The sequence below is a fragment of the Electrophorus electricus genome, chromosome 6 (genome assembly GCF_041902795.1).
Source record: "Electrophorus electricus isolate QZ-2024a chromosome 6, ASM4190279v1, whole genome shotgun sequence".
In the NCBI taxonomy this organism is placed as follows: domain Eukaryota; kingdom Metazoa; phylum Chordata; class Actinopteri; order Gymnotiformes; family Gymnotidae; genus Electrophorus; species Electrophorus electricus.
Window position 1 is genome coordinate 29,881,112 of NC_137502.1, and position 25,421 is coordinate 29,906,532.

Here is a 25,421-nt window from a genome sequence, read left to right on the forward strand (position 1 = left end):
ACCTGCAGTCCCAGAGCCACATGTGCAGGGAGTCAAGCAGCAAAAGCTGTTATTTGTTGTGAGAGCTCTTCATGCTGAGAACGATTGGATGGGCATCTATACTTTTAACTTGCAGGATGAAAATAGCACCCTCCCACATGGAATCAATTCATATCGTGTTAGTGTTTATTATTTATGGCAGTGGTAATGAAAACAGGAGGGCTCCCTAAAGGAAAATATAGGGCTCAGTTGGGGACCAGTGTAATGACAGATACTCCAGCTAGTATCAGCAAAGATGCACAAGGTATAGGTAAGCTTGGAGAGCTATTGATTTACATGGCTGTAACACAGAGTATGGAGTAACACACAGAGTAGGGAGTAACACACAGAGTAGGGAGTAACACATGGAGCATGAAGTAACACAGAGTATGGAGTAACAGTATGGAATAACACACAGAGTATGGAGTAACACAGAGTAGGGAGTAACACATGGAGTATGAAGTAACACAGAGTATGGAGTAACAGAGAAGGACTCCATACTCTCCATACTCACACATGGAGTATGGGGTAACACAGAGTATGGAGTAACACAGAGTATGGAGTAACAGAGTATGCAGTAACACACGGAGTATGAAGTAATGCATGGAGTATGGAGTAACACACGGAGTATGGAGTAACACACAGAGTAAGGAGTAACACATTAGTCTGGCATGAGTTTTTGTATACTATAATTTTTTTTCTTTTCAAAAGCTTTTCAAACAATATATTTCATTCAAGGGAATCTCAGACCAGGTTCTGTGTTATGTAATTAGTAACTGGTAAAATAATAGTGAACACTGAAATAAAATAATGGTGACATACAAAAAGTATTTGGTTTTAATTTAGTATAAGGCTGCCCTCTGCTGTTAGAGAGTGTATATCGCGGTCACACAAATAAATAAATAAATAATTAGACAGATACTTTCTCATTTCTATTATTTCTGTAAAAACATATATATAAAAGTTTTATCTGTCTGCTCTTATGGTACTTGTAAAAAAAGTGACATTTGTGTTTCATTTGCTGGATGGCATTCGATTACAATCAGTGTGCTGTGTACTAAATACCAGGCAACAGTGAACACTGTGCTAACCGACGTGTCTTGTGGCGCGGGAAGTCTTATTCCTTGCTTTTCCTACGCAATAAATATCTGTAAATCCCGCGTGAAAGTTGCACTGTTTGCCTGCTTGTTTGGACCGGTGTGTTTGTCCCTGCAACGCATCAAAATCCAACGAGTTCTTGATTGTTTGGTTTTGTTCTTGACGTGCACGCAGACCTGTCACACCGGATTGCATAAAGCGATTTTTAAAGCCAAAAATCATCTCGTCTCGTTTGTACGGTCTGCTAGCCAGGCCTGGACCGGTGCCAAGGACACGGCACTCTCGGTGCGACAACGGGGAGCGGTGTTTAAGTGCACCTGAAAATGGTGCTTCTACCCCTGTGGTTATCAGTAGGTAACTCACGCTCGCCGTGACATCACAGTAATCACAGGCCTCCTGCATTTCTGATGAGAGCGACCTGGGGCTACCTTTCAAAGCACGGGGAAGTTACATAATCTATTATACTCCATCAGAGAAGAGGGGAAAAACGGCTATTTAGGGCCTTCAGTTACTTAGTGACTTTTTTCCCTTACTATTTCTGGTTCAAAGAAAAATAATTTAAGTAATTTATCTTAATGGACAGAGCATATTAATGAAACGAAAGTTCATATTCTCTACCGAATGAGGATCAAGTGCTAATAACAAGCCACTGGAGCAGAAAACACAGATAATTACGTTCAGACTGACATTTTAGACTCATGTATTGGTTATTGTCTTTGTTCATTTTAGGATTAAATTGTGTGAATGGTGTAGGTCTATTATAATACTATAATACACAAACAATTTATTTTTAACTGTAAAAAAATGAATGTATATATTAACAAAAGTGAACCAAAAATATGAGCAATTGTGAGGACTTGCGGTTTGTTGTGTGGATTACAATTTTATAAGGTCTATGCCATAGTGACCATTTTGGCACTGACAGAGCGAACCGGGTTAAAAATCTCTTCCATTTTTGAATCATGTTTTCCTTAGGGCTACATGTGCATGATTCATTTGTTTCAAAATGAGGCTTGACTTTGATGGTAAAAAGCCCTGCAATGCACTCGTGATTTGTAGAATGTTCAGGGGAACACAGTGACCCATTGCTCGCACCCTCACACACACATACACACATTTTAACTGTCCTGCTGCTGTTCACTCTAAAGCCTGAGAACACAGGGCTCTGAACTCCAAGCTTCCATCCAACTCCACGCACGTATCCATGACAACGAGTTGCAGGATATCTCAAGACAGGATCTCTACACACTCCACAAACATGAACTTTAGTATAGTGCACAACAGCACATAAAAAGTGTTACCAAACAAAAATCAGTGTGCTCTGGGAAACTCTTATATGTACTGCATTCACAACTTTTATCCATTCTTGCAGATACAGTTTAATGAAGATTGAAGGATTGCACTATTTTTTACTTCTGTTTTGTGCATAATGATATAACAACGTTAATTAAATGTTACTCACGTGTAATAGCAAAACTCCACTCTAGTATTCAAATCAGATATCTAAATAATGACACCAGTTGCAAAAAAAAAAAAAAAATTAGATTTTTTTTTAAGACTTGCATATGGCACAAAGAGTATAGAAGAAAGTGTACACACACCCAGATATACACATTTCAGACACACGCTCACACCTACACGCACACAAACACATGACCACTCTATCAATGGGCACATTCTTTCATCAGTTGTGACTGAAGCTCTGAATAAGTTTGACTTCTTTTTTAAAGAATCCTATATATATATATATATATGTATTTTTGTATTCCCTTTTTTAAACAATACACATAATCAGCAAAGACCAACTCAAATACACATCAAGCTTAGTCAAAATGTCCGTCTAAACTAATCTAGTGCAATGTCTGAGTAAAATCAAGCTATCTAATATTCAAGCTAATGTCCTTAGTGGCTAAATACAGTACAGATAACATTTCTCCACTCTGTTTGGCCACAGCATCATACACACACACACACACACACACACACAGAGTAAATCACAGGTATCCACAGGAGTAGGCTATAGGCTATTGGGGGAAATGTAATGGTTGTAGGCTTGACTGTAGGGCCAAGGAGGAATTCCTAGGGCCTTTATTACATCTACTTTGCATGGGTCTGCACCAGTCTCATTTCCCTGCTGCATCAGGGCAAAGCCTCACTAATGCAGAGTTGCAGGGGGGCGTGCTCAGACCCGTGCCGACGTAGGCAGCTGTGGGAAATCAGACGGTGGTGCAGTTGGTGGAGAGTACTGCCTCCGCCTTGTCCCTCATCTCCTGGGCAACGCGCACGGGGCACTCGCTGCCCACCTGGCAGCGGAACACCTGCCGGTAAGCCTGCCGGAAGTTCTCTGACAGGAAGGCATAGATGACGGGATTGACAGATGAGTTGCTGTAGGCCAGGCAGTGGGCGGCCACCCGCAAGAGGAAGGAGGCCTGGGTGAGGGGGAAGGAGCCAAACTCCACCCACAGGTGCACCACATGGTGGGGCAACCAGGACAGGCAGAAGACCACCACCACCACCAGAACCGTCTGCGCCGTCTGAGGACGTGTTCACACACACACACACACACACACACACACACACACACACACACACACACACACACAGAGACAGAGAAATGCATGGCTTGTGAAACACCCAGCCATTTGAAGCTCAATGCTAAGATAATGCTAAGATCACTCATTCAACACTATTGATTCATGTGATGCAGTGACTTAAAAAACTAAGAGGGGGGATGTAAACTACGCATGACTGTGTGTGGTTATACTCATGCCCACATCCTTCTTACCTTCTTTTTGGATACATCAGACTTCTTTGATATATTCTTTAGCTTTTTGTGTAGGTGATTCAGTACCTGTACAAATATTGATTACATTGAAATTTATGAAAGCGCCTGACTCAGAAGTTTTACAGTGATATCTGTAAATGCACAAACTGACATCAACACAGTTCTAAACGCATTCAGGACTCACCTTTGCATAACAAAAAGAGATCAGAATTAAAGGTAGCAGGTATCCAAAGATAAACGTGAACACCACGTAGATTTTTCTCCGATTGTGATCGGGCCACACTTCCCAGCAAAATGTACTGTTATCGTTACTTTCAACGATGCTCTGGTGGTAGGCGACCGGTGCAGCCATGGCCAAAGACAGTACCCATATAACGACCACTCCAATCAGCGCGTGTCTCACAACCCTGATGGAAGACGACTTCCTGCAGTGCACAATGGCGATATATCGATCCACGGACATAGCCGACAGTGTAAAGATACTAACCAACATGGACACCGTGAAAAAGTAGTGGATGAACTTGCAGATGAACTCTCCGAGGATCCACGTCGGTAGCATATACACGGTGGACTGAAAGGGGATGCAAAACAGAAGATAAAAGAGATCAGCGATGCTGAGGTTGAGGATGAAAATGTTGGTGGTGCTGCGTTGTTGGCCAGGTCTGCGCCGTGCCAGAACGGTGATGACCAACGAGTTTCCCAGGACGCCAAGAGTGAAAATTAGTCCAAAAATAAGAAGCGTAACAAGATTGTCCGTTCCGATGCCGAATATTATTTTTTTCGGCGCCTCCAGGTCTGTATGGCTTTCGGGCATATCTGTGCCACTTTTGTTGTGTATATTCATTTTCCTTGAGCAAACTAAAGAAAAGCGCAAAAATGTTTTGCTGTTGCTTTGCGTGGCCAAACAGGCTCAAGTTTTGCCAGCGACTCAAATAAGCCTTTTCCCACCGAAAACACGTGTGGCAGATCCAGGAATTATTTGATTGAACGGGAACCCGTGCGCTTTCACGCACGCGCATTACAAAAGACGCACGGTATGTCCAGCGGTTGATTTGAATAAAGAAATAAGAAAAGGAACGTCAACTGCTCGCATTCATGAATCAGTTTCTGCTCTATGGTGTGCGAGATGCTTTTTGGAACGCACTCTTGGCATGCGCACACTGGTTCTGAGAGCAATCAAATATCATCGCCTCGGCTCTACTACGAGGACGTCACAGAGAGTAATGCCTCGCAGCTCGACAGCACACCCACCCATAGCCTCAAATTATATGCAAAAGCAGATAATGCAAAAAATTACGATCTGTTGTGAAAAAACAAAAAACAAAAACAACCACAACAAAAAACTTGCTGGCTTGGCTATGCATTTTGCAACACTGTGAAACAATTGATGGGAGATCCTACTTCTGTCCGGAATGATCGCCACTGGTAAAGCAAGATATGAAAAAAAGTGAGAAAACTCCAATCTCAGAGTAAGGAAAAAATATTTAAGAAAAAAAAAAGTCTATTGAACATAATTAATGGCATCATTTGAAATTCTTATGAGCAAAATCTAAAATTTTGACATATTTGATATTTCTTTTAAAGATCTGGAGATATTAAGCTTAGGTCATTAGTAAACCTACCAGATCATTAGTGAGTTTAGGTCCTTACTGAATCTCCCAGGAGGACAGTGTTCCGAAGCAGACCTCTCAGTGCACCCATACAGTGGTCCGCTTAGCACAAACTCAAGCTTTTGCAATTGAAAAAGTGAGATGAGATGGCAAGGAGAGTCCACAGGTCTTTTTGTTCAGGTTTATCAAAAGTATCTGTAATTCTATAGGCAACTGCAAGGGGTCATGTTATGAGGATTGAGGACACGCTCACTAATTAATAACCCTCAGCACATGTAACACGGTATCTGAACCCTGACTGACTACAAACCGAGCAGCACTACGCCCTCAGCAACCGACCCCCGGCTTTGATGGAAACCCTGACCTGGTGTTTAGAGCCTGTGTTGAACAGATGGCTGGGGTTCTCACTGATATTTTCAACCTTTGCCTAAACCAAGCAGTGGTCCCCACATGCTTAAAGACAGTGGCAGCTATGCCAGTTTCAAAACATTCTTGTGCTTCTACCCTTAATGGCTTCTGTCCTGTTGTGTTCACGAAGGGTTTCCCATCTGAAATCCTGCCTGCCATCTACATTGGACCCTTATCGGTTCACCTGCCACTGCAACACGTCTACTTGAATGCCATCACATCTGCCCACCTGAACAATGAGCAACTCCTATGTTAGCATACTATTAATGGATTTCAGCTCTGTCTTTAACAAGGTCAACCGTTCCAAACTGATTTCCAAGCACGCAGATCTGGGCATCAGCTCCGTTCTTTGTAATTGGACTCTGGACTTTCTTACCAACAGGTCACAGTCTGTTAAGCTTGACAGCCACAGCTCCTCCACCCTTGTACTGAATACCAGTGTGCTTTTCCCCTTCTTGTTTTACCAAACAACTGGGTACCTGTTTGTGGATTTAATGCCATAATCAAATTTGCAGATCACACCACAGTGATAGGCTTGATCAGGAATGATGACGAGAAGAGGTCCATCACCTGGCGATGTGCTGACAATAACCTGACCACCAAGTCAAGAGTCAAGTCAAGTGGCTTTTTGTAATGATGAGACGTGATGAAGAAGTGGGTTGCCAAGGCAAGTCTCTATGATAAATATATTTATTTACAAAACAAAACAAAACCAAAACAAATCAAAAAGAACAAAAACAAAGCACACTAGATCTAACCAATGTAGCAAACAGCAAACCTGGAAACACTTGTGATGAATAGAACATGTAGAACACAAGGGGTCAAACACAGACAAAGCACAACAAAAAAACACGGCACATAATACACAATGTTATACACATAATACACATAATAACAAGGAATAAAAATAGTCAAAGTCAAAGTCATATTTATTTATATGGTGCTTTTTACAACAGATGGTGCCACAAAGCAGCTTTACAAATGTTTGAGTCCAAGCCCCCAGTGAGCAAGTAAAGGGTAACACTGCCAAGGAAAAACTCTCTAGAGCATGAGAAACCTTGAAAGGAACCAAGACTCAAAGGGGGGGGGGGGGTCCATCCTCCTCTGGCCAGCAACAGCCACCACAATATTAACAATATAGACAATAAGGAGCAGAATAAATGGTGAAAGTAATAAATAATAGAAAAATAGTGAAATTAATAAACAATAATAAAATGAAAAAAATAAGCGATTCATGTCTACTCCAGTTTTCTAGAAGTCCTAGTCTGGTGCCAATGGTGTGCGTGTGTCCAAAACCCATCACATATGAGAACTTCCATCAAGGGCAACAGAGAAGTAGTTAGCTAGGGTGGAGGTGTGGTGGACTACAGCAGGAGACATCAGGGGGTGGTGGGAGGAGCCATAGCGGCTGAGACGGGTTGAGGCTCAGTAACATCATGACATCAGGTGTAGGTGTACCTCGGCGGAAAGAGAGAATAGATTATTAGGCATGTCCAGGTACAAAGGTGCGAAAATGAGGGAAGTATAATGTGTAAAGATGGATTCTGGCAGATCTAGCTATGGCAGCACAGCTCAAAGGAAAGAGCCAGAAGGAAACACAGACATGAGAGCAAACTGGAGCATCAGCCAACAAACCTGAGTGACAAAAGAGAGGTGCAGTGACAGCATCGTAACATTCCAGTTTACCAGTTACGCTAACTAGGTACAGGTGTGACACATGACCAATCAACAAGTTATGGGTGTGATGATGGCGACACACACACACACACACACACACACACACACACACACACACACACACACACACACACACACACACACACACACACACACACACGTCACTCAAACAGGGAGGAGTCCAGGAGGACGGGGCCATGCTGTGACACTTTGTATTGTCATTCCAGCTATATACAGTTATACAGAGAAACCACATAATGTTGGTTTCCACATGGTGCAATACAAAAGAAAACATAAGTGTAAACAATAAATCTGAAATACAGGGCCAATGATAACATACAGGGCAACGCTGACCAGTGCTCCACACTAAGTAAAGTGATGGATGTGCAAAGGAGGTACCATACTGTGACATTTTAACAGATGCACTTACAGTGCACAGCAGTCACTGGGGTAACAGCCAGTACACTAATCTGCAAGCACAGAATTTGCCAAACACCCAGAAGATCAAGAATTGCATTACATTCATTACATGAGACCATCTCTATGTCTATGTTCTCGTTTATGGTCACTGGTCTGTTTTTGGATTATATTAGTCCAAGTCTCTGGCCTGGGTCACCTGTTTTATCTTGGAACATTTTAATCCAAGTCTCTGGACTCATTTACCATTTGCATGTCATTTACACTTTACTGTCACTCTTCCCCATCGACTTTTGCACTACATAATACTACTTGTTATTTTGCACTTCGAGTTAGATGCTAACTATATTCCATTGGCTTTTTTTTTTTTTTTTGTATCCTGGTAAATGACAACAAAGTTGGACTTAATTGAATATAATCTAAAATAAATACCTTTGAATTAACACTCACATTCTGCAACCGTAACCTCATTATCACTGTTTCATTGCAAACCCCGCATGCTAGAGGAAAGAGTCAAATCAAACAAATTATGTAATTTTGCTACAAATACCACCATTAGCTGTTCACATATGTGTCATATAATTCAAACAGTCAGGGAGGCTCGGACACAGTTATAGGAGAAAAATGGAGCGAAGACTGATTCTCTACAATCCATTTGTTCCACAGCAGCAGACACAATCCGTGGACTTGTGTCTAAAGGCACCCTTGTGAATAATTTCTTCTGAGCTGATTGGCAGTGCCCTACACTTGAGTGATTAATTACTATATCTGTGATCTGTTTTATGTACCTCTGAAATACACAATCCTCCTGTACACTGACAATGGCTTGATGCTGAAATGTTTTCTTTTTGTCTGCTGCCATGGATTAAACTTGTTGAAGGTAGCTAAGGCTGGTTTTCCCTCATTCAGAACTCATGAGCTGACCTTTAATTGTTTTTTAATTGTTGAAATGTGTGATACACCTGCTTGCCTTGAGAACAGTGCAGCTTTAGATACACACACACTGTCATACTTATAATACCACAGCAAACACATGAAATGTGTGCGCATACACACACACACACACACACACACACACACACACACACACACACACAGACACACACACACACACACACACAGGTATATGCAATGGGTCATTTTTGGGTCATCCAAAAACTATAAGGTATTCATCTGGTCAGTATATAAACATTTCTAGATATTTCTAGAAAACATAAATTGGGATTTTTTTTCTTTTCTTTTTTTCTTTATAATATTGTAGTTTTACTTTGTAAATTACATTAAGTAAATTCAAATGCACATTTCCTGTGTGGTTTAACTGACTTTGGTAACTGCATTGCAATTTAACAGCAACATTAAGAAAAATGGGGCAAAAAATGGATAAGCGCTATTGTATAAGTAACAGTGTGTTTGATAGATACCTGTACATTGGGGCTGTCACCATACGGAGCAGTGGTGCTTTTGTAATAGGCCTGGAGGAGGTGAAAAAAAAAAACTTTCATGGTTTCACAGCAGTGGAATTGTAGTTCTATTTTTGGCCGGTTCAAAGCTGCAAACCACTCTAAGGCCCCGCACTCCTGGGCCCCGTCTTGCAGGCACGGCAGGGAACAGGCTGCTAGGGGGCAGGTCTTCATTTGAATGATGCGGGGGTCGGGGGAGGGGCATGGGGGGGGGGCGTGATGAAAACACCTGTGATTCATGAACAAGAAACGAGCTGAGAACATCGATAAAGGTCACAGCAGCCGCGTCGAGCTCCAGGAACAGTGCGCTGGTGCTCGAGGCTAACCGCTGGGGCTGCGACGTGCTACGTCTGTCCTGCCATTATGTGTACCTAGATAATCTCTCCTGCTCTCCAGCGGAAGATTGCCAGTCATTAGTCATTAGTGATTTATTTCAGTTTGTTTTTTCCATCGTGTCATTTATTACATTGGTTCTGGATTTTAATAAGCATATTACAAAAAGAAGCTATAATGTAATACATTTTATGAAACTATTAATTGTTTATTAAACTATTTTGATTGAAATGAGAGTCATATATTCATATATCCCCTCCCCCATATGCTTCCACAGTCAGGATCCAGATCTACACCCCAATGATACGGATCACCACAGCAGTGCTTTTGCTTTTGAGTAAAGTTTTAATATATTTCTGTAGAAACAGAAAGAGACCCACAACTGTAAAGAGAGAAAGAGCTTGTTACAAGAACCTTTGTAATATTACAGCCAGCCATGGTTGGATTCAAGAACTAACTGGAAAAGTAACTTGGAATCCTTTGGAATCTTTACTCACATTGTTTCTTTTGTTTTGTAAAAACCTTGAATAACAAACTGCAGTATTATGTAAGCTTCTCAATGAAAACACATCAAGTGATTCATTTGGCACATCTTTTTAATAAGTGAATGCCGGTTTCCATGTGCACATTCGATGGCTATTAAGCTCCTGTTTTACTCCATTGAGTCCTTCAGCCTTTTGTATTGGATCTCTGCAAGGTAGTGATGTTAGTCTTGATGTACTGATGTTACCATGGTGACCAGTTGCCTCTTGTCTGAGATCAAAACTCTCTCTCTCTCTCTCTCACACACACACACACACACACACACACACACACACATGTATGCGTGTTTGGTGTGTTGTGTGCAATACAGATCCTGAAGGAGCTGATCATGTTTTTCTGGGTCAAGTGAATCACATAGAATGGATCTAAACTGTTTAAGAAGTCATTACTCATACAAGGACCCGTTATAATCTAGGCCTTATTCAAATGTGAGGAAAATGGTTGCTTTTGGGTTGTAATCATTCCTTAGAATTAATAATTAATAATATTTCTGAGTATTTTGAGGCTTGTGCCTGTTTCAGCACCATGGACAGTGTCTGTGCATGGCGCATCCTCCCAAGGTGACATGCTCCTAGATAATCTTTTTTTTCTTTTTTTTTTTCTTTCTGCAAATAGCTTGATGTCTGAGCTCCAAGGCAGCACTTATAAAAGGCTTGCAGCATAGATGCTTCGCCCACTGTGGTCGTCATATATTTCTTGCCTTGAAGTAAATGATTATTAAACTTCACGCCCTATTCCCACGAAAGATGAACATGCAATCAGCAATACTGCATTTTGAGTGAATGCATATTATATGATCTGTATGAAAAATGGGTACAAAGCTAACAAGCAAACTCTGAATAAAGTCTATGTAGTACATTTCATTTTTTTTGCATAAATGAATAACACATTCATTAAAAATTGCATAAATGTGAAATGGCCAGGCCTTTCACCGGCTCTTTTGAGATGAGATCATTTCTCAGCTCCTGTATTCTGAGCTGCAATTCTGACATAGCCTCTTGTTAAGAGCAGGGCATTATGGGCCATTGGAAGGTTATGTGAAGAGAGGATGGAGTCCCCGCCAGAGCCACCAAGAGGCCCTGTGCTGCAGATCCTCAGTCAGACAGCAGAGGGAGTCAGCGAGTAGCACCGGACACCGGTGTCCATGCAATCATATTCTCTTCAGTTCAAGGTCCACACCTCTTTATGGAGAGAGATCCAGGTAACGAGACTGTGATAGACAGAGAGAGCCAGAAAGGGAGAAAAGCAGAGAGAGAGAGAGAGAGAGAGAGAGAGAGAGAGAGAGAAAGAGAGTCAATATTATGCTGAAGTTTTTCATCTATTCTTACACTTGGGTGTCTGTGTCTAGCTAACTTACACCAGCCTGCCATAATTTGAAATTATGAATAGGCCACCAGCCTCCCAGTGTTTTCCTGGACAAATAGTCTCCCTGCACAATACCAACATGTCTCATATTGTCTCATGTAATACCATTACCCAAAGAGTTAATGTTAGAGGAAAGTGTATGGAGTTCAAACAGGCCTGGCTCTTATTTAATCAAATAGATTTATGTTTGAAGGCCCAGACGCACCTTCTCTGCAGCTATGCATCTGGCTGTCTGGGTGAAATCTGATTAATGCCCAGGAAAGACCCGCAGGTCCCCGAAGATATCAGACAGACCAATAGAAATTGGTTTAGCACATTGCAGTTTGGCTTGTTCTATTATGTTCTAGTGCACTAGCAAGTCATAGTCCAAAGATTCAGGATGAGCGCTTATGAAGGCCATTTTAGGCCACAAAGGGTAAATCAATGTGCCCAAGTAACCTACATTACAATGTTAAACATGATGTCTTGCCATGTTTTGTAAGTCATAATTAGAATTCAGAAAGTAAACATATGGGAGCGCTGGGTCGATGCTCAAGGCCATAGGAGTGTACAAACCTCTGCCTCCCTGATGATGTTGTTGTTGCAAATGGGTGGGATGGGTGTGCCTTTTCACATTCAGTGTCTCCAGTTGCAGTATTAACACCCAACTTTCAACTAGATCACCTTTCATTTCATATCTTTTCTCAAGACACATTCTATCCGGTCGGATTAAATGAATGTCTTCTGGGATGATCTTTGAAGCACCGAGTGACAAAGAGAACAGGATAAATGTTACCACAGTGACCACGTTGTGCCTGCGGAGTTAGGCAACATTCAGACACATGGTTTCTTTCTTTGACAAGGGCTGTGGTCCATGGAGCACTCTGTATCCTATAGACATCCTGTAGACAAACTGGTTCTATTCTGACATATGTTACACTGTGCACAGCTCCTGGGTTCCTGTAGTATGTAGTACATCAGGTTTTGATTGGGCGAGCAGGACAACACTGTGGCAACAGACCGGGATGATGTAACTGAAGGGAAACTAAGGTCACACCTCCTGTGTAGATTCTAAACTGTCTTGTGTTTTAAAATAACACCACCACCAGGAAAACAATATTCACAATATTTTAGATTAAATGGTGTTTTTCTGAAAAGGCATAGGATTAGGACAAAAGTCCTGATGTACTATAAGGCATATACTAGCACAGACAAAATGAAAGGTTGAATTGCATAAGACAGAGAGTTGTCATCATGGGTTTGGACAAAGGCATCACAGGTTTTCAACATTTCCATTCAGTAAGCACATACACCCTTCTCAGTTTCTGAAAAACAGCAGCTTCTGATGTCAAGCGACAATCAATAACAGCATGCAGTAAGTCGAGCAAGTCCGGGTGTCTGTGAGTCCTCTCTGCTGTCGTGGTGTCTGATCTCAGTGTGCAAGAGACCTGACCCTGTTGTTCGTGTGGGCTGGTAAACAAGGCGATGCTAATTCCCCTGTGAGAGCCTGCCAGTGATGCCATCAACACTTGGCAGCCACTTTCTGTGCTGGACATAAGTATAATGCCACTATTTGTTTTATGTGGCAACACTATCGTTGCGTCTTGTTTAGCCTTGGAGATCTGCATTGTGATTTCAGAGGAATGTTCACGCAGTGATATGCAATTGCAGGAGTCCTTTCATTCGACATCTTTTTCACACCTATGACCTGTACCTTTTGTCCTTTTTTTGAACCAACATACCAGAAGTGGGTGGTTTGTTGCAAAGTGGTATGTTATAGTAAAGGCTCCCTCCCACAATGATTAAACCGTGCATTAAATGACACCAATAGTTCGGTACTTATATGGTTGGCAGCAAAGTTTGGCGTTCGAGTGAACCACCTCCTCAGAAACACAGAGCACAGGGGACACAAGTACAGAAGCGCTTCATGTTATCCTTACCGCATTCTACACTCCGCCGCAGTCTTCTAATGAGGAGACGTTTCTCCAGCGCTGCCTTGTGCGAGCATTTTCAGCTGCTCCCGTAGGCGGCACGGTCTCGGTCCACATGCTTCTCGTGGTTTCGGGCCAACTCGCCGTGTTTGCCATGCTTGTGTCCCACAGCTCCATGGCCTGTATTGTTTCCTCTCCCGTCCCTTTCACCCCTCGGCGGGTGACAAAGGCCGCCGCCTTCGCCGCACTCGCGCACTCGCGCACTCGCGCTGCAGGCCGCCTACTCCAGGCATTCCCGCTCCTTATCTCTCACGGCTCCGTGGGAGGTTTCGAGATAGTGAGCTATTTGGTCAACAGATGAGCTTCTGTAGGCATGACAGGACGGGGCAAACAGCACGTCGTGGTCCATTTATAGAGCCGTGGAGAGGACTATAAAATGAGCGCGAGGAAGGTTTGGCCGCATGGTTTTGAATAATGGAAGAGCGATGTATCCGTCGCGTGCATGGCAGGTATCTGTGTAAATGAGAGCTTGGTTCAGCCTCGCTGCAACGACCCGGATCGTATACATCTGCTTGCGCCATCACTCGATCCACTGCGTTTACAGCAAAACAGTCATTAAAGCGAATGATACCTACTTCCACGTACAGCTATATCACCTTAGTTCAACCATGTACAAATGCATCACTTCAGTTTAACAGTCTGCGACCAACATGACTGCCTACTGCCATTGGTGTTTCTGATTCTGTGGAAGCACTACTTAAATATTCACCTTTGCTTGGCTCAAACCTTTTTTTGTGTTTGAAATGCTCAAAATCTCCTTTTAAATCTCATACCTAATAACCCATTTACATACACATTAAAACACACTTATTTAAACAGACCTTTTCTTCTTGGTAGCTTGAAAAGAGGAACGAGGTTGGCAGACATTGTTATACTTAAAAATCAAAGTAAAATTCGGAATTAGTAGGGATGAGAAATGGAATCCTTGGCATATAAGATATTTCTTTTTGTCTGGCTGCAGTGTTTGAACTATAGTGGCCTTTGTTAGATAGCAAAAGTCCCAACAAACAAATGGCTAATTGTTTAAAAATATTAATATGCCAGTGTGCCTTAGTAGCACAACTTTTAGTAAATGTCTTAACAACATGCTAATGTAACATCTTGATGAAACTCATAATCAGAAACCTGCAAAAAAATCCAGTGCAGTGCTTAATTACTTCCTTAATATAGTTTTACATTTTAAGACCAAATCAGTCAGGGTGGAAGATGATCACCTTAGTTGCCAAACGATTGCTCTTTTCACCTTTGAAATCTGTCTCCACATCAAACGACTCCACGTCAAAAATCACATAGGGCCCATACGCGTCATATTTCAACATAAACTATTTATCTAAAGGATGCGAATCACTGGGACAATAGTTTGACTGTGCTGAGAGCTGTTTTGCATTGGGCTGCGGCCCTCTCATAGGCAGGCCTTGTTGTGCCCAGGCCATAGTGAGGCAGATGTGGACAAGAACAATAGCATGCCCTTCATCAGCGAGCAGGGCAGTGACTGACTCCAAGGGTACACGGGGCCCCAAAGAATGCCTGGCACTGGCCCAGGCCTACTGACGCTATTACGGACCCACCTCATCTCTCGGGATGGCGTTGAGGGGACCACACCTTCCAAAGGCCAGCCCATCTTCCCCCGAGGTGCAGAAGACCATCCACGAGCTAGGCAAGGGTGCCCTCAGAGCAGAGATCAGATCTTGTTGAGAAGGACACCGGCGTGCCATCCATACCATTGACCCGGGCTCAGAAGACTGACACCGAGAATGGCCACCGCGAGCACCTCTGGACAGAGCCCCTTTGGGCTGGGACGCAGGAAGAGGTCCCCAGGGCTCCTGGATCAGATCAGCAAGTTCTTCGGAGGGGATAAGAAGAAAAGGGGCAAGGTAAGGAATGATGGTTGCGTGACTGCATGAGTTTGACTGGATGTTACGGACCATGACTAAATATGTGCTTGTCAGTTGCTTTTCTTTATAAAACGTCCAGCAGCGGAAGGTTACATAAGAGTGGGACAGTTTTTGGCTGGTTTTCTGCTTCTGGTAAAGAGACTGTGCATAGTTCCAAGTACTGCTCCTGCTCACCTGGTGGAGCTGCAGAAGCCAAAGCCTGAGGTCCAATCATTTTCAAGAATGAAGGCAGAGGAGACTTTGGGTCATTTCCAGTGTTGTATAAAGCACAGCAATGACAGCCTTTGCATTTAATTAACTGTTAATAAGAATGGCTGATGCTGAGGTAAATGCATGTAGTCTTTGCTGGTATCAGTGGGAATACTGAAAACGCCTCTTGCAATAACCATGTTGTAGTAAATATGCATTAATATCCCAACATTTGACAATGTAGATTTAACATGTCCAAAATATTTAACATGTCCATGCAGGTTCAAAGTGACAGAAGTATGCTTTTTTTTGGGGGGGGTCTCATTTTTCATATTACACTGTGCAATTCCTTTCTGATGTGCTGTGGAAGGGATGGTTCTGTTCAAATTAGGATTGCACAGGCTTTGTTATTTATTCTTAAATCCTGTCACTGGCTCCACGTGATTTTTAGATCACGTATTACATATTGTAATTTGCAATTGTAAAAATATATTTTGAAAAGCTTAGGTTGCTGTGGAAACAATATCGGAGCTGCATCTTTGGTAGCTATGGCAATATTCCGTTTGGGTCAGTGCTTTTTGTTTGTCTTTTTTCTTTATTTTTACACCATGTTATTCTGTGTTCTTTTATTCTTTTATCTAATGAAAATACACTAATTTGATAATAAGCCCCCAGTTTCAGCAAAAACAAAAACAAAAACAGCAGCATACAGATCATTGCTCAGATGTTCAGTTTCCTGGCTCTTGTGAAAAATGTTTGGTTGTTTTTAGGGTTCGTTGAGAGGTCACCTCTCCTCTTCACCCCAGAGACCTCTGCACTCCTCTACCCGACGCCGTGGTGATGTGAACCCTGTGCTGCACTTTTTCAGGAGCTTTGTGAGTACACACACACACACACACACACACACACACACACTGCAGGACTGAACTGACCACACCAGTTAATTAGTTAGTGAACCACTTAATTAACAGGTAATGAAAAATTCTATATTTTATATATCCTTTTATATGTTATATATAGATACTATACTAACCTGTATGTTAAATGAAAATTGAAATAAATGAAGAACTGCACCATGTGTTAAATGTCACAGACTCATTAATTAGGCATGTTGCAGGTAGGTATCAGGTGCAAAACGAGGAACACCTGAGCAGCCTTCGCTAAATGACACCGGGACACACTGAGGCCGCTTCTTCCTGAGGGTTGTTCATTTAGATGTTAAGATGAAGTTGCCGTGCTTTTGATTCGATTTGATTAACTTTAGATTTTTAGTACTTCCATGGAGACGCAGCAGCCGCCAGACCTGATATCCTGCAATTGTGACAAACAACATCCAGAAACTCCCACTGCTGCTAAGAGAAATCCTGCATGACTGAGCGTGTCAGCCATGCAGCCTCGCAGTTCAAAGCTGCTGTCATGTTAGACAGTCAGTCCACGTTTATATGTGCACAACAAGCCCAGCTTGTTCGTCCATCAGGCAATATAAAGGGCTACACAGACTACTTATGAGCTTTCCTCTTCGCTATGCAAATGCTTTACATAATGGATTTTAGGGGGTGTGGTGGGGATCTGAGTGTTTGCACCTTGATAAATCACCCTTGTAACTTTGGATATAAAATGGAGTTTATTAAACTGGCACTGCAGTGGAATAGCCAGTGACAGGGCATCGCTATTTAAAACTTCTTGCACGTTTTGTAGACAGTTCAGTCAGGGTATAATGGATTGTATAAAAACAAGGCACGTTCTGCGTTTAAATAATTGAACTACGAATCAAATATTAGTTCTGCAGAAACAAATGATTGGAGAAGACCTGGAGTTAGAAACCTAGAACTGTTTCCCCTCATTACTTCTGTATGGCTTGAGACAAGGCTTGCCCGGAAACCGTAATTGCAGCCGGCGTTTTAACTTCGATGAATTGCTCGTTAGAAAGATACATGAGCAGCTAAATTTACATATTCCGCAGGAATGAAAAAAGAGAAGGCAGCAGCCAGTATTCTCCCGCCATTTTCAAATAAATGGGGTCAAGCTCTTCTCCAGTGTGGCTCGCCTGGATTGCATTCACTACTGAAAGCGTGTTACATGTCTGGATAAACAACCTGTTTTATGACCAGTGATTAAACGTAAGATTTTACAGATTTGTCTTTACCACCCACAGGTGTCCCCTCCTCGTCCCAAGTCAAGGGTGAGTCTCTATTTCAGTCACCATTGTTTTGTTATGTTGGAAATATGTTTATATGTTTGTATATGCCACATGCTTGAAAATGTTCCTCAGTACTTACATACAACATTTATAAACAAAGACCACAAGTTAGAAATATAAATCTCAATTTACCACTAATATTTATTGTACACAATTTCATCTACACTGACGCACTAACCCAGGTCTCACATGGTGTGAAGACTTAGAACCCCTGCTTTAGAATGAATCATTCTAAACACACACACACACACACACACACACAAACACACACACACACACACACACACACACGCGCGCGCGCGCGCGCACACACACACACACACGTACGTTATGCCTAAGGCACAGACAGTAACAGTCAACATGTTTTACTAGTCTACATATTACTAAACTACTAAACTGCATATTTTATGTTTGAACCCAGTTTTTGACCCGGAATTCTATATTACTGCGATCTTGAAAAGAGAGGCTATTTCTGACCAGAATTGCAGTAAATTATGGTGTAAACTAAATTGTGTATTGCGTAAACTAAATGCCAGTGATATAAGAATATATTAAATATGTAAAGGTGCTTATTCATATTATTCAGTTCTTTTTGCAGTCTGAGATTCATTTTTGCCTCTGCAGTATCTTTTTTCAATACCCAGTCAGCCTTTATGTGTATTGGCCATGTAGGACAGTTAAAAGTGCCTAAGGAGAGTTTTCATCTCCGTTATCATGTAAAAGCCCACATCTTCACGGCTCACCCATCAACTTTCATAAAAAGAACACCTGAGGGTGCTTGGAATTCGCCTTCCAATGAATATGCAATAGTGAGATCCTGTTGACATGGCAGACAGCATTCTACTCAGAAAGGGGTGTTTTTCCCCCTCACTATGCTGAATCTTAATCACCATATCTCACCATATATTCTTTCTTTCTTTCTTTCTTTCTCCATGTGCAGTGGAGGGATCTCTTGGGTCTGGTACGTCACACGTGTTTGACTCGAGCCGTGTTTGCGTTCGTTACCTTTGGCATGCCTTTGGGAGACACTCTCCTCTGTTCTACTAGATTTGTCCTCCTCCTTAACACTCTCTCTACCCTGTGTAACTGATTAGCAATTGCAGGAATACTGTCCTGTCCACATCCCTCTGGAGCGCTCGTCAACTGGACACATAAGATCATTTTCAGGCCTCTTTACTAGGTTGAGCTTATTCACTCATGAAGATTCTTTCACCTTTACCAAAGAAATACCTGTCATATGTTATGTTCAGTCCTTACCAGCATCCAGACACCGGTGCAATGTAAATTGTCATTCTGATATCTGGGTCGATTTGTCAAGCAGCAACAAAACTTTTGTAGACATTTCTGTACTATACTAATACTCGTTTCCAAATTCCCAAGGAGGGAAAAAGTCGTTATCTGTAGTGAAAGAAGTGATCTTTTTGATCAGTGTTGTCAGATGGCTGCATAACGCTTAACCGTAAAACATCTGGCATAACCCTGCAGTGTCTCATAATGCAGCAAACATACCTGCTGAGGGGCTGACCTGACACCAGTGTGGAACATTACAGCAAGACTTTATGTGCTGGTGGTGTTAGTTTGACACTGTCGACCGAAGTTCAGTTACAGGATGAGCCAAAGTGTCCTTGATAACCATATGCTGTGTTTGAATTGAACCGAATTTGTCTTCTGACACTTTGATCCAGAGCGACTCTGTGCTTCTGCGTGACGTTGAGACAGCGCGGCCTTTTCTGTCCCCAGGCCGGTAAAGCAGCTTTCTCCTCCAGGGACATAGAGCTCACTGTCTGATTAAACCACCCCACTCCTCATCCTATCTCTCTCCTCACCAGTGCATGTCCGTGCGTCTGTCTCTGAGTCCTTCACTCACCAGCGCGTGTCCCTGACTCTGAGTCTTTCACTCACCAGTGCGTGTCCATGCGTCTGTCTCTGAGTCCTTCACTCACCAGCGCGTGTCCTTGACTCTGAGTCCTTCACTCACCAGCGCGTGTCCCTGACTCTGAGTCCTTCACTCACCAGTGCGTGTCCCTGACTCTGAGTCCTTCACTCACCAGTGCGTGTCCATGACTCTGAGTCCTTCACTCACCAGTGCGTGTCCATGACTCTGAGTCCTTCACTCACCAGCGCGTGTCCCTGACTCTGAGTCCTTCACTCACCAGCGTGTGTCCCTGACTCTGAGTCCTTCACTCACCAGTGCGTGTCCCTGACTCTGAGTCCTTCACTCACCAGTGCGTGTCCCTGACTCTGAGTCTTTCACTCACCAGTGCGTGTCCCTGACTCTGAGTCCTTCACTTACCAGTGCGTGTCCCTGACTCTGAGTCTTTCACTCACCAGTGCGTGTCCCTGACTCTGAGTCCTTCACTCACCAGTGCGTGTCCCTGACTCTGAGTCTTTCACTCACCAGTGCGTGTCCCTGACTCTGAGTCCTTCGCTCACCTGCGCCCCCTTCTGTCATAATCTTGCACCATCTAGGTCTACAGTCTTCTTTAGAGGTTTATGTAGCCAAATGAAAGCAGGAGCATGGCAGTAAGAGACAGTGTACCAAGCTATATAGATAACAACAAGATTAAAGTTATTTCATAAGGATATGCATTTCTCATTACTCTTTCATTGATCATAAAGCAGCCTGGAATCATTTACCACGCAGGAGAAATCTATGCAGAAACAGTTTTTGCAAATCAACAGCTTTCCTTCGATAAACAGAAGTGTTAGGTGACATCAGGTGATGGCTCAGCAGACATTCTGCTGTGCTGGTTTCTAATCTGCCATGCTTTTGATTTCTGTAACTCAGTCCTGTTTGGTGGGATTTATTTTGCATGCATATTAATAAGCTCCATGTCTGGATTCATGAGTATCACTTTTCCTCCTCTGGTTAATTAGGGACGGGACTGTAGTTTGATCCCTTAATGCTGTCTATTAGCTTTTAGCATGTTATTGAAATGTTTTACTGTACAACGAAAGAGCCACTAATGAAGTCTTGTTGTGCTTTTATAGTCATCTACAACCAGCCATAACAATGACAATAAATGCCCTACCAATACATCTCATAATGTATTTTACACTTAAATTTTCATATATACATTTTCAATACGTTTAATGCCCATTAATTGCCCATAAATGCCTATAAAGACATTTTGACAGTTACAACGTGACATTTTGTTGTAGAAAGTTTTAAAGCCTATAAAAAGTTATGGAAAATCACAGAATTTCCTATTGTGGAATGTGTTGTTCATCCAATTCATACAGACCAGTTGTGCAAAGTCATGGTGTGACCTACTATTCATAGCCATGTGGAATATTCTGCCGAACCTTATTTTGTTACAGAATAACGCTTGTGACATAACCGGTTCCCACACCTCAGTGAAGGCCAGGCAGAATTGCTGGCCCTTTTGTTGCTCTTAATGTGTTGATGTAGGATATTTTTGTAGGCTTCATCATCACCTCGTGGCTCAGAGAGCATCAGATCCCCGCACAGACGGCGTAGGGACCAGAACACACTCTCCAGAATCTTCAGCCTGGTGAGCTACAGCGGCACTTTAGCTGACTTAAAAAAACACCTGAACGAGAGGATAAAACCCCTGAAACACTGAACGAATCCTAGTGGCTGGATATGTTTGAAATGTCCACCCTGCGTCACGCCTGAGCCTGAGTCTGCTGGTGCAGCCTGTGCGTTTTGTGCTGACCTCCGATCACTCCTGTTCTCTCACTCACCTGCAGTGACCCTGCTCTCTCATATTCATCATTCATCAGGTCATCTCTTCTCTCTCTCTCTCTCTGGAGTGACTTGTGCGTCACAGTTGTTTCGTTATCGTGCCCTATCTTCACATTTTCATTACTTATCTCTTATCTAAATCCTCCACTACCCACTGGGGCACCTGCTCTGCAAAAAAAAAAAAAAGGGAAAAAATGATTTCCTCAGTTGACATAAAAATGAGTCTGTCCTCATATAATGCAGAATTTCATTCATCGTAATCCCAATTGTTCATAACCCTGATGCTTTCACCTAGACTCTCTGGGCACTCTAATAGGTACACCTGTCCTGGAGGTGCATATAGAGACAATGGTAGCAGCCACCCTCTACCCCATTCATCCCTCACTAGTTTCTGACCGCAGGACCAGTCGTGACTGGACATTATTTTCAACATAGCACTCAGCACAGATATGGCAGGGGCCTGGGATTTGGTGCTGTCCTCGTGTGAGGGTATCGGGGACAGATTTGTGGGTTGAAGGTGGGGAGGCAACCCAAAAACATCTGGCGGACAGCAGCTGCGGGGTAAGACCCTGCCCTGAGCTAAAGAACTTGAGCACTGCTGAAACAGATGATAGTCTGTATTTGTACACCTACCAGGTGTTTTCTTCTAAATGTTCTAAGAAAGTAAGCCATGAGTGTAACCAGTTGTCCAATGCATGAATCTCCTAACAGGGTTCAAAGGATCGAAGAGCTCTATTGCACTGGCGTGAACCAGAGGACAACAGTGCCGTGCTTCTGGGTCCTAAAATGTGCCGTGCTTCTGGGTCCTAAAATGTGCCGTGCTTCTGGGTCTTAAAATGTGCCGTGCTTCTGGGTCTTTGGCCTTGGTGCTTCTGTAAAGCTACACTGTGAAATTACTGTAAATAGCACCCTTCAAATGAGCTAAAGTTAATCGATTATAGGCTACCATAGCAACACTGCAAATTTTGAGATTCAAGTTGACCAATCACAATATAACCTGTTTATGGACATCTAGGAATTAACCTTTGCAAAGTCCTAAAATGTGAATCATCCTCCCAAAAGAGTGAGCTTAACTGAGTCAACTTTTAAAAACATTTTTGCCTGAATGTCACAAAATGGTTTCAGCATGATGGAAGTAATGAGATTTGTTACAATGCTTCTATGAGAGCTGTACTGGGTAATAGGAAATAGATTTTTATCATGCGTAAAAGACCAGGAAAAGCTGCAAAGCAATGTTCTACTTACATCACCACAGACAAGTGATTGAAAGATGTGTTTGATTTGCTATGTGTCACTGATGAAAGCAATGAATTTTCAACATTCCACCATCAAGTCTCAAACTTAAGCATGTGAATTACTAGATTCAGTCACATCTTCTTGCTTACAGACCATCATATTCATGTTCATACTCATATTCATGCCCCTTTAGATCGGCAACATAATGAAATCAGTTTTTGTCGGATGTCTCTAGGTAGTTTGAACTGGATCATATGTATACAAATGTAGATATTCCTTATGACTCAAACCATGTGCAATATGTCAGATATATCTCTTCTCATAAATCCATGCCTCTCTTTCAGTTTGGAAATCCAGCAAAATAGCTGGATCATGACATTCAGATTTGGATAACGTCTAGATCTACCTCAATGTCTAATTCATTTCCTCCCACTAACAGGACAATCTGTGGCTATTCCCTTGTCGCATGTCATACGACCGCACAGTGATAGCCCCAATGAACCTCACACATATCACTCAAGAAGAATGATCAAAGTAATGCCGTGTAATTTCCTCTTTTCTTCACTCGAGTTTGCGATGCCTGCAGCTAAAAGAAGGCGTTTATGATCCAGGACGCATCGTGCGTCATGTACTTTTCTGTCCGCGCCATAGTCCACGCACTTCACGAGGAGGCCGCTCTACGGAGAGGCACGGTAACAGTCTCTCCACCTGTGCCCTTTTCTGCTCGCAGGGAGAAAGCAGATCTCGCTCTCCCCCCAAACGCTGGAGCACCATCTTCTGAGCCCACCTCCGACGCGAGAGAGAGCCGGGTGGAGGAGCGAGGAGAGAAGGATGAGGAGGAGACGGGGAGCGCCGAAGCCGAGTGCGCCCGCCCCACACACTCACATGTCACTGAGTTTAACCGACTAACACCGGCCACCTCCGCCCGTTAGACAGAGATGCAATCCTGGTATCTGAAATTAGACGCCTGCAGGGTTCCAAGGGGACCGCGAGAAACACCGCGCATGCCAAAGTGCTTTTGAGACGTTAGACGGTTATTCAGATCTTGTTAGACTTCTTTCTCATTGTCTTTCACTGTTTCTCCTACTCATTGAACACATATGCTTTTGAATGATTAGGAAAAAAAACCTCAGCAGAGTGTGCCAGAGCAGCATAAATTATTGCCTAAAAATTGAATCTCTTACGCTCGGTCTGACTCTAGCAGCAGCTAAGATGGCCATCCCATACTTGATTTGATCCTGACCGTAATGCGTTGCTGTTGTCTGCGACGGCACTCTGTCATTGGCACTTCTGTCCCATGGTGTCTAGAGTAGTTTCATCCCTGAAATGTTGAGCTGTATCTTTTAAGGCATCAAATCTTGCAGTCAGCACTCTGTTTCATCAAAGCTTGCTTTCACCGTTTCCATTCTTGGCCTTTTATTTCTCTGTTATCATATTTGAAGTGTATTTGCCTTCGACGTGTTACTCAGTGTCTGTGCAGTGATCTCTAATCTGTGTAACACAGTGAGGAACCTTCCCCAGAGCATAGTGTTTTCATGTGCAGCGTATTTGTGGAAATCTGCGTGTTCTTCATAGTTGTAAAGTGTTGTGATATGTACAGTTTGTTTCTTCTATGTCGACGTGTGCATATAAGATGTTGAGTGGTTTTTTTTAGCTACTTTTGAAGGTTATTATCTACTTTAACAGTCAGTATTGTATATTGATAATGTGATATCATTTTTGAAATATTATTTGATTATTAAACAGGGGGGAATTAAATTTACAGTTACAATAAATACTAAAGTTGAAGTCTTTTAAGTTCGGATTGAGAATGATTGCCCTTAGATTGCACTGATGGAGTAAAATGCTAACCATGACCATTTATTTTAATGTCTTAGAAGAAGTATGCAAAAATGCTATATTGTAAATGCTTCATATATTTACTGGGAAAAAAAGTATTTATTCTTGATTAATTATGAGTGTATAATATATTCCAAAGAGGAGAGAGGTGGACATCTGAAACGGCGGGGTTTGACGCTGGGAGCGAAAGTGTGGGATGGGGACAGAAAGTAGAAAATGGGTCGGAGAAAGCCGACGTAAGGGAAGCATGGAAGAGAGACGCAGACTTCACTTAGCCCATGTGATGTATAAGCTATTGTTTATAATGTGTCCTGATACTGTGTATTGTTTTGTGTCTTGTAGACCAATTATGTGTGTGCTGTTCCTGATTGAGTGCTGAATACACAATAAACGCCAGTTAAACTCCCCTTCAGGGCTGGATATATCCCAAATGGTGCTAAAGATTTATACGGCGGAGAATATTTTAGTGGCAAAGTTTCCAGTTTACAATGTGTAATACTTTTAACGATCACACAATAAGTAACAACAAATAAAGACTCCTAAATGTATTTATCTACGTTAAGCGTGTCTGTTATTAAATATTCATGGCGTTTAAAAGGAATCCATGTACCAGCCAATGAGCACAACATGAAGCTTGAATGAAGATAATTTGAATTTGAATTTGAATCT

The 25,421-nt window shown here is 42.5% G+C and overlaps 2 protein-coding genes and 1 long non-coding RNA gene across 4 annotated transcripts; 1 reads left to right on the top strand and 2 right to left on the bottom strand.

Moving 5' to 3' along the window:
* Window positions 1-2,476: 2,476 nt before the first annotated feature.
* galr1a (galanin receptor 1a) lies at window positions 2,477-5,005 on the bottom strand. The gene is made up of 3 exons (XM_027019573.3): window positions 4,086-5,005; window positions 3,902-3,967; window positions 2,477-3,650 (listed from the first exon to the last, which is right to left on the bottom strand). The coding sequence occupies exons 1-3, from the start codon at window positions 4,743-4,745 to the stop codon at window positions 3,333-3,335; spliced, it is 1,044 nt and encodes a 347-aa protein (XP_026875374.1). The 5' UTR covers window positions 4,746-5,005; the 3' UTR covers window positions 2,477-3,332.
* A 5,126-nt stretch (window positions 5,006-10,131) lies between these two features.
* LOC118241131 (uncharacterized) lies at window positions 10,132-14,099 on the bottom strand. The gene is made up of 2 exons (XR_004775857.2): window positions 13,634-14,099; window positions 10,132-11,559 (listed from the first exon to the last, which is right to left on the bottom strand). It is a non-coding gene; the product is annotated as an uncharacterized LOC118241131 (long non-coding RNA).
* Window positions 14,100-15,282: 1,183 nt separating this feature from the next.
* Window positions 15,283-25,300, top strand: mbpa (myelin basic protein a). Of its 2 annotated transcripts, XM_027019538.3 has the most exons (6): window positions 15,285-15,558; window positions 16,539-16,643; window positions 17,924-17,950; window positions 18,909-18,929; window positions 21,394-21,483; window positions 23,644-25,300. In XM_027019538.3, exons 1-6 carry the CDS (start codon window positions 15,439-15,441, stop codon window positions 23,692-23,694), a joined length of 414 nt encoding a protein of 137 aa, XP_026875339.1. In that variant the 5' UTR covers window positions 15,285-15,438; the 3' UTR covers window positions 23,695-25,300. The 2 variants fall into 2 exon arrangements, with proteins under 2 accessions (XP_026875341.1, XP_026875339.1); XM_027019540.3 differs by lacking the exon at window positions 18,909-18,929 and having other exon boundaries at window positions 15,283-15,558.
* The last annotated feature ends 121 nt before the right edge of the window (window positions 25,301-25,421 follow it).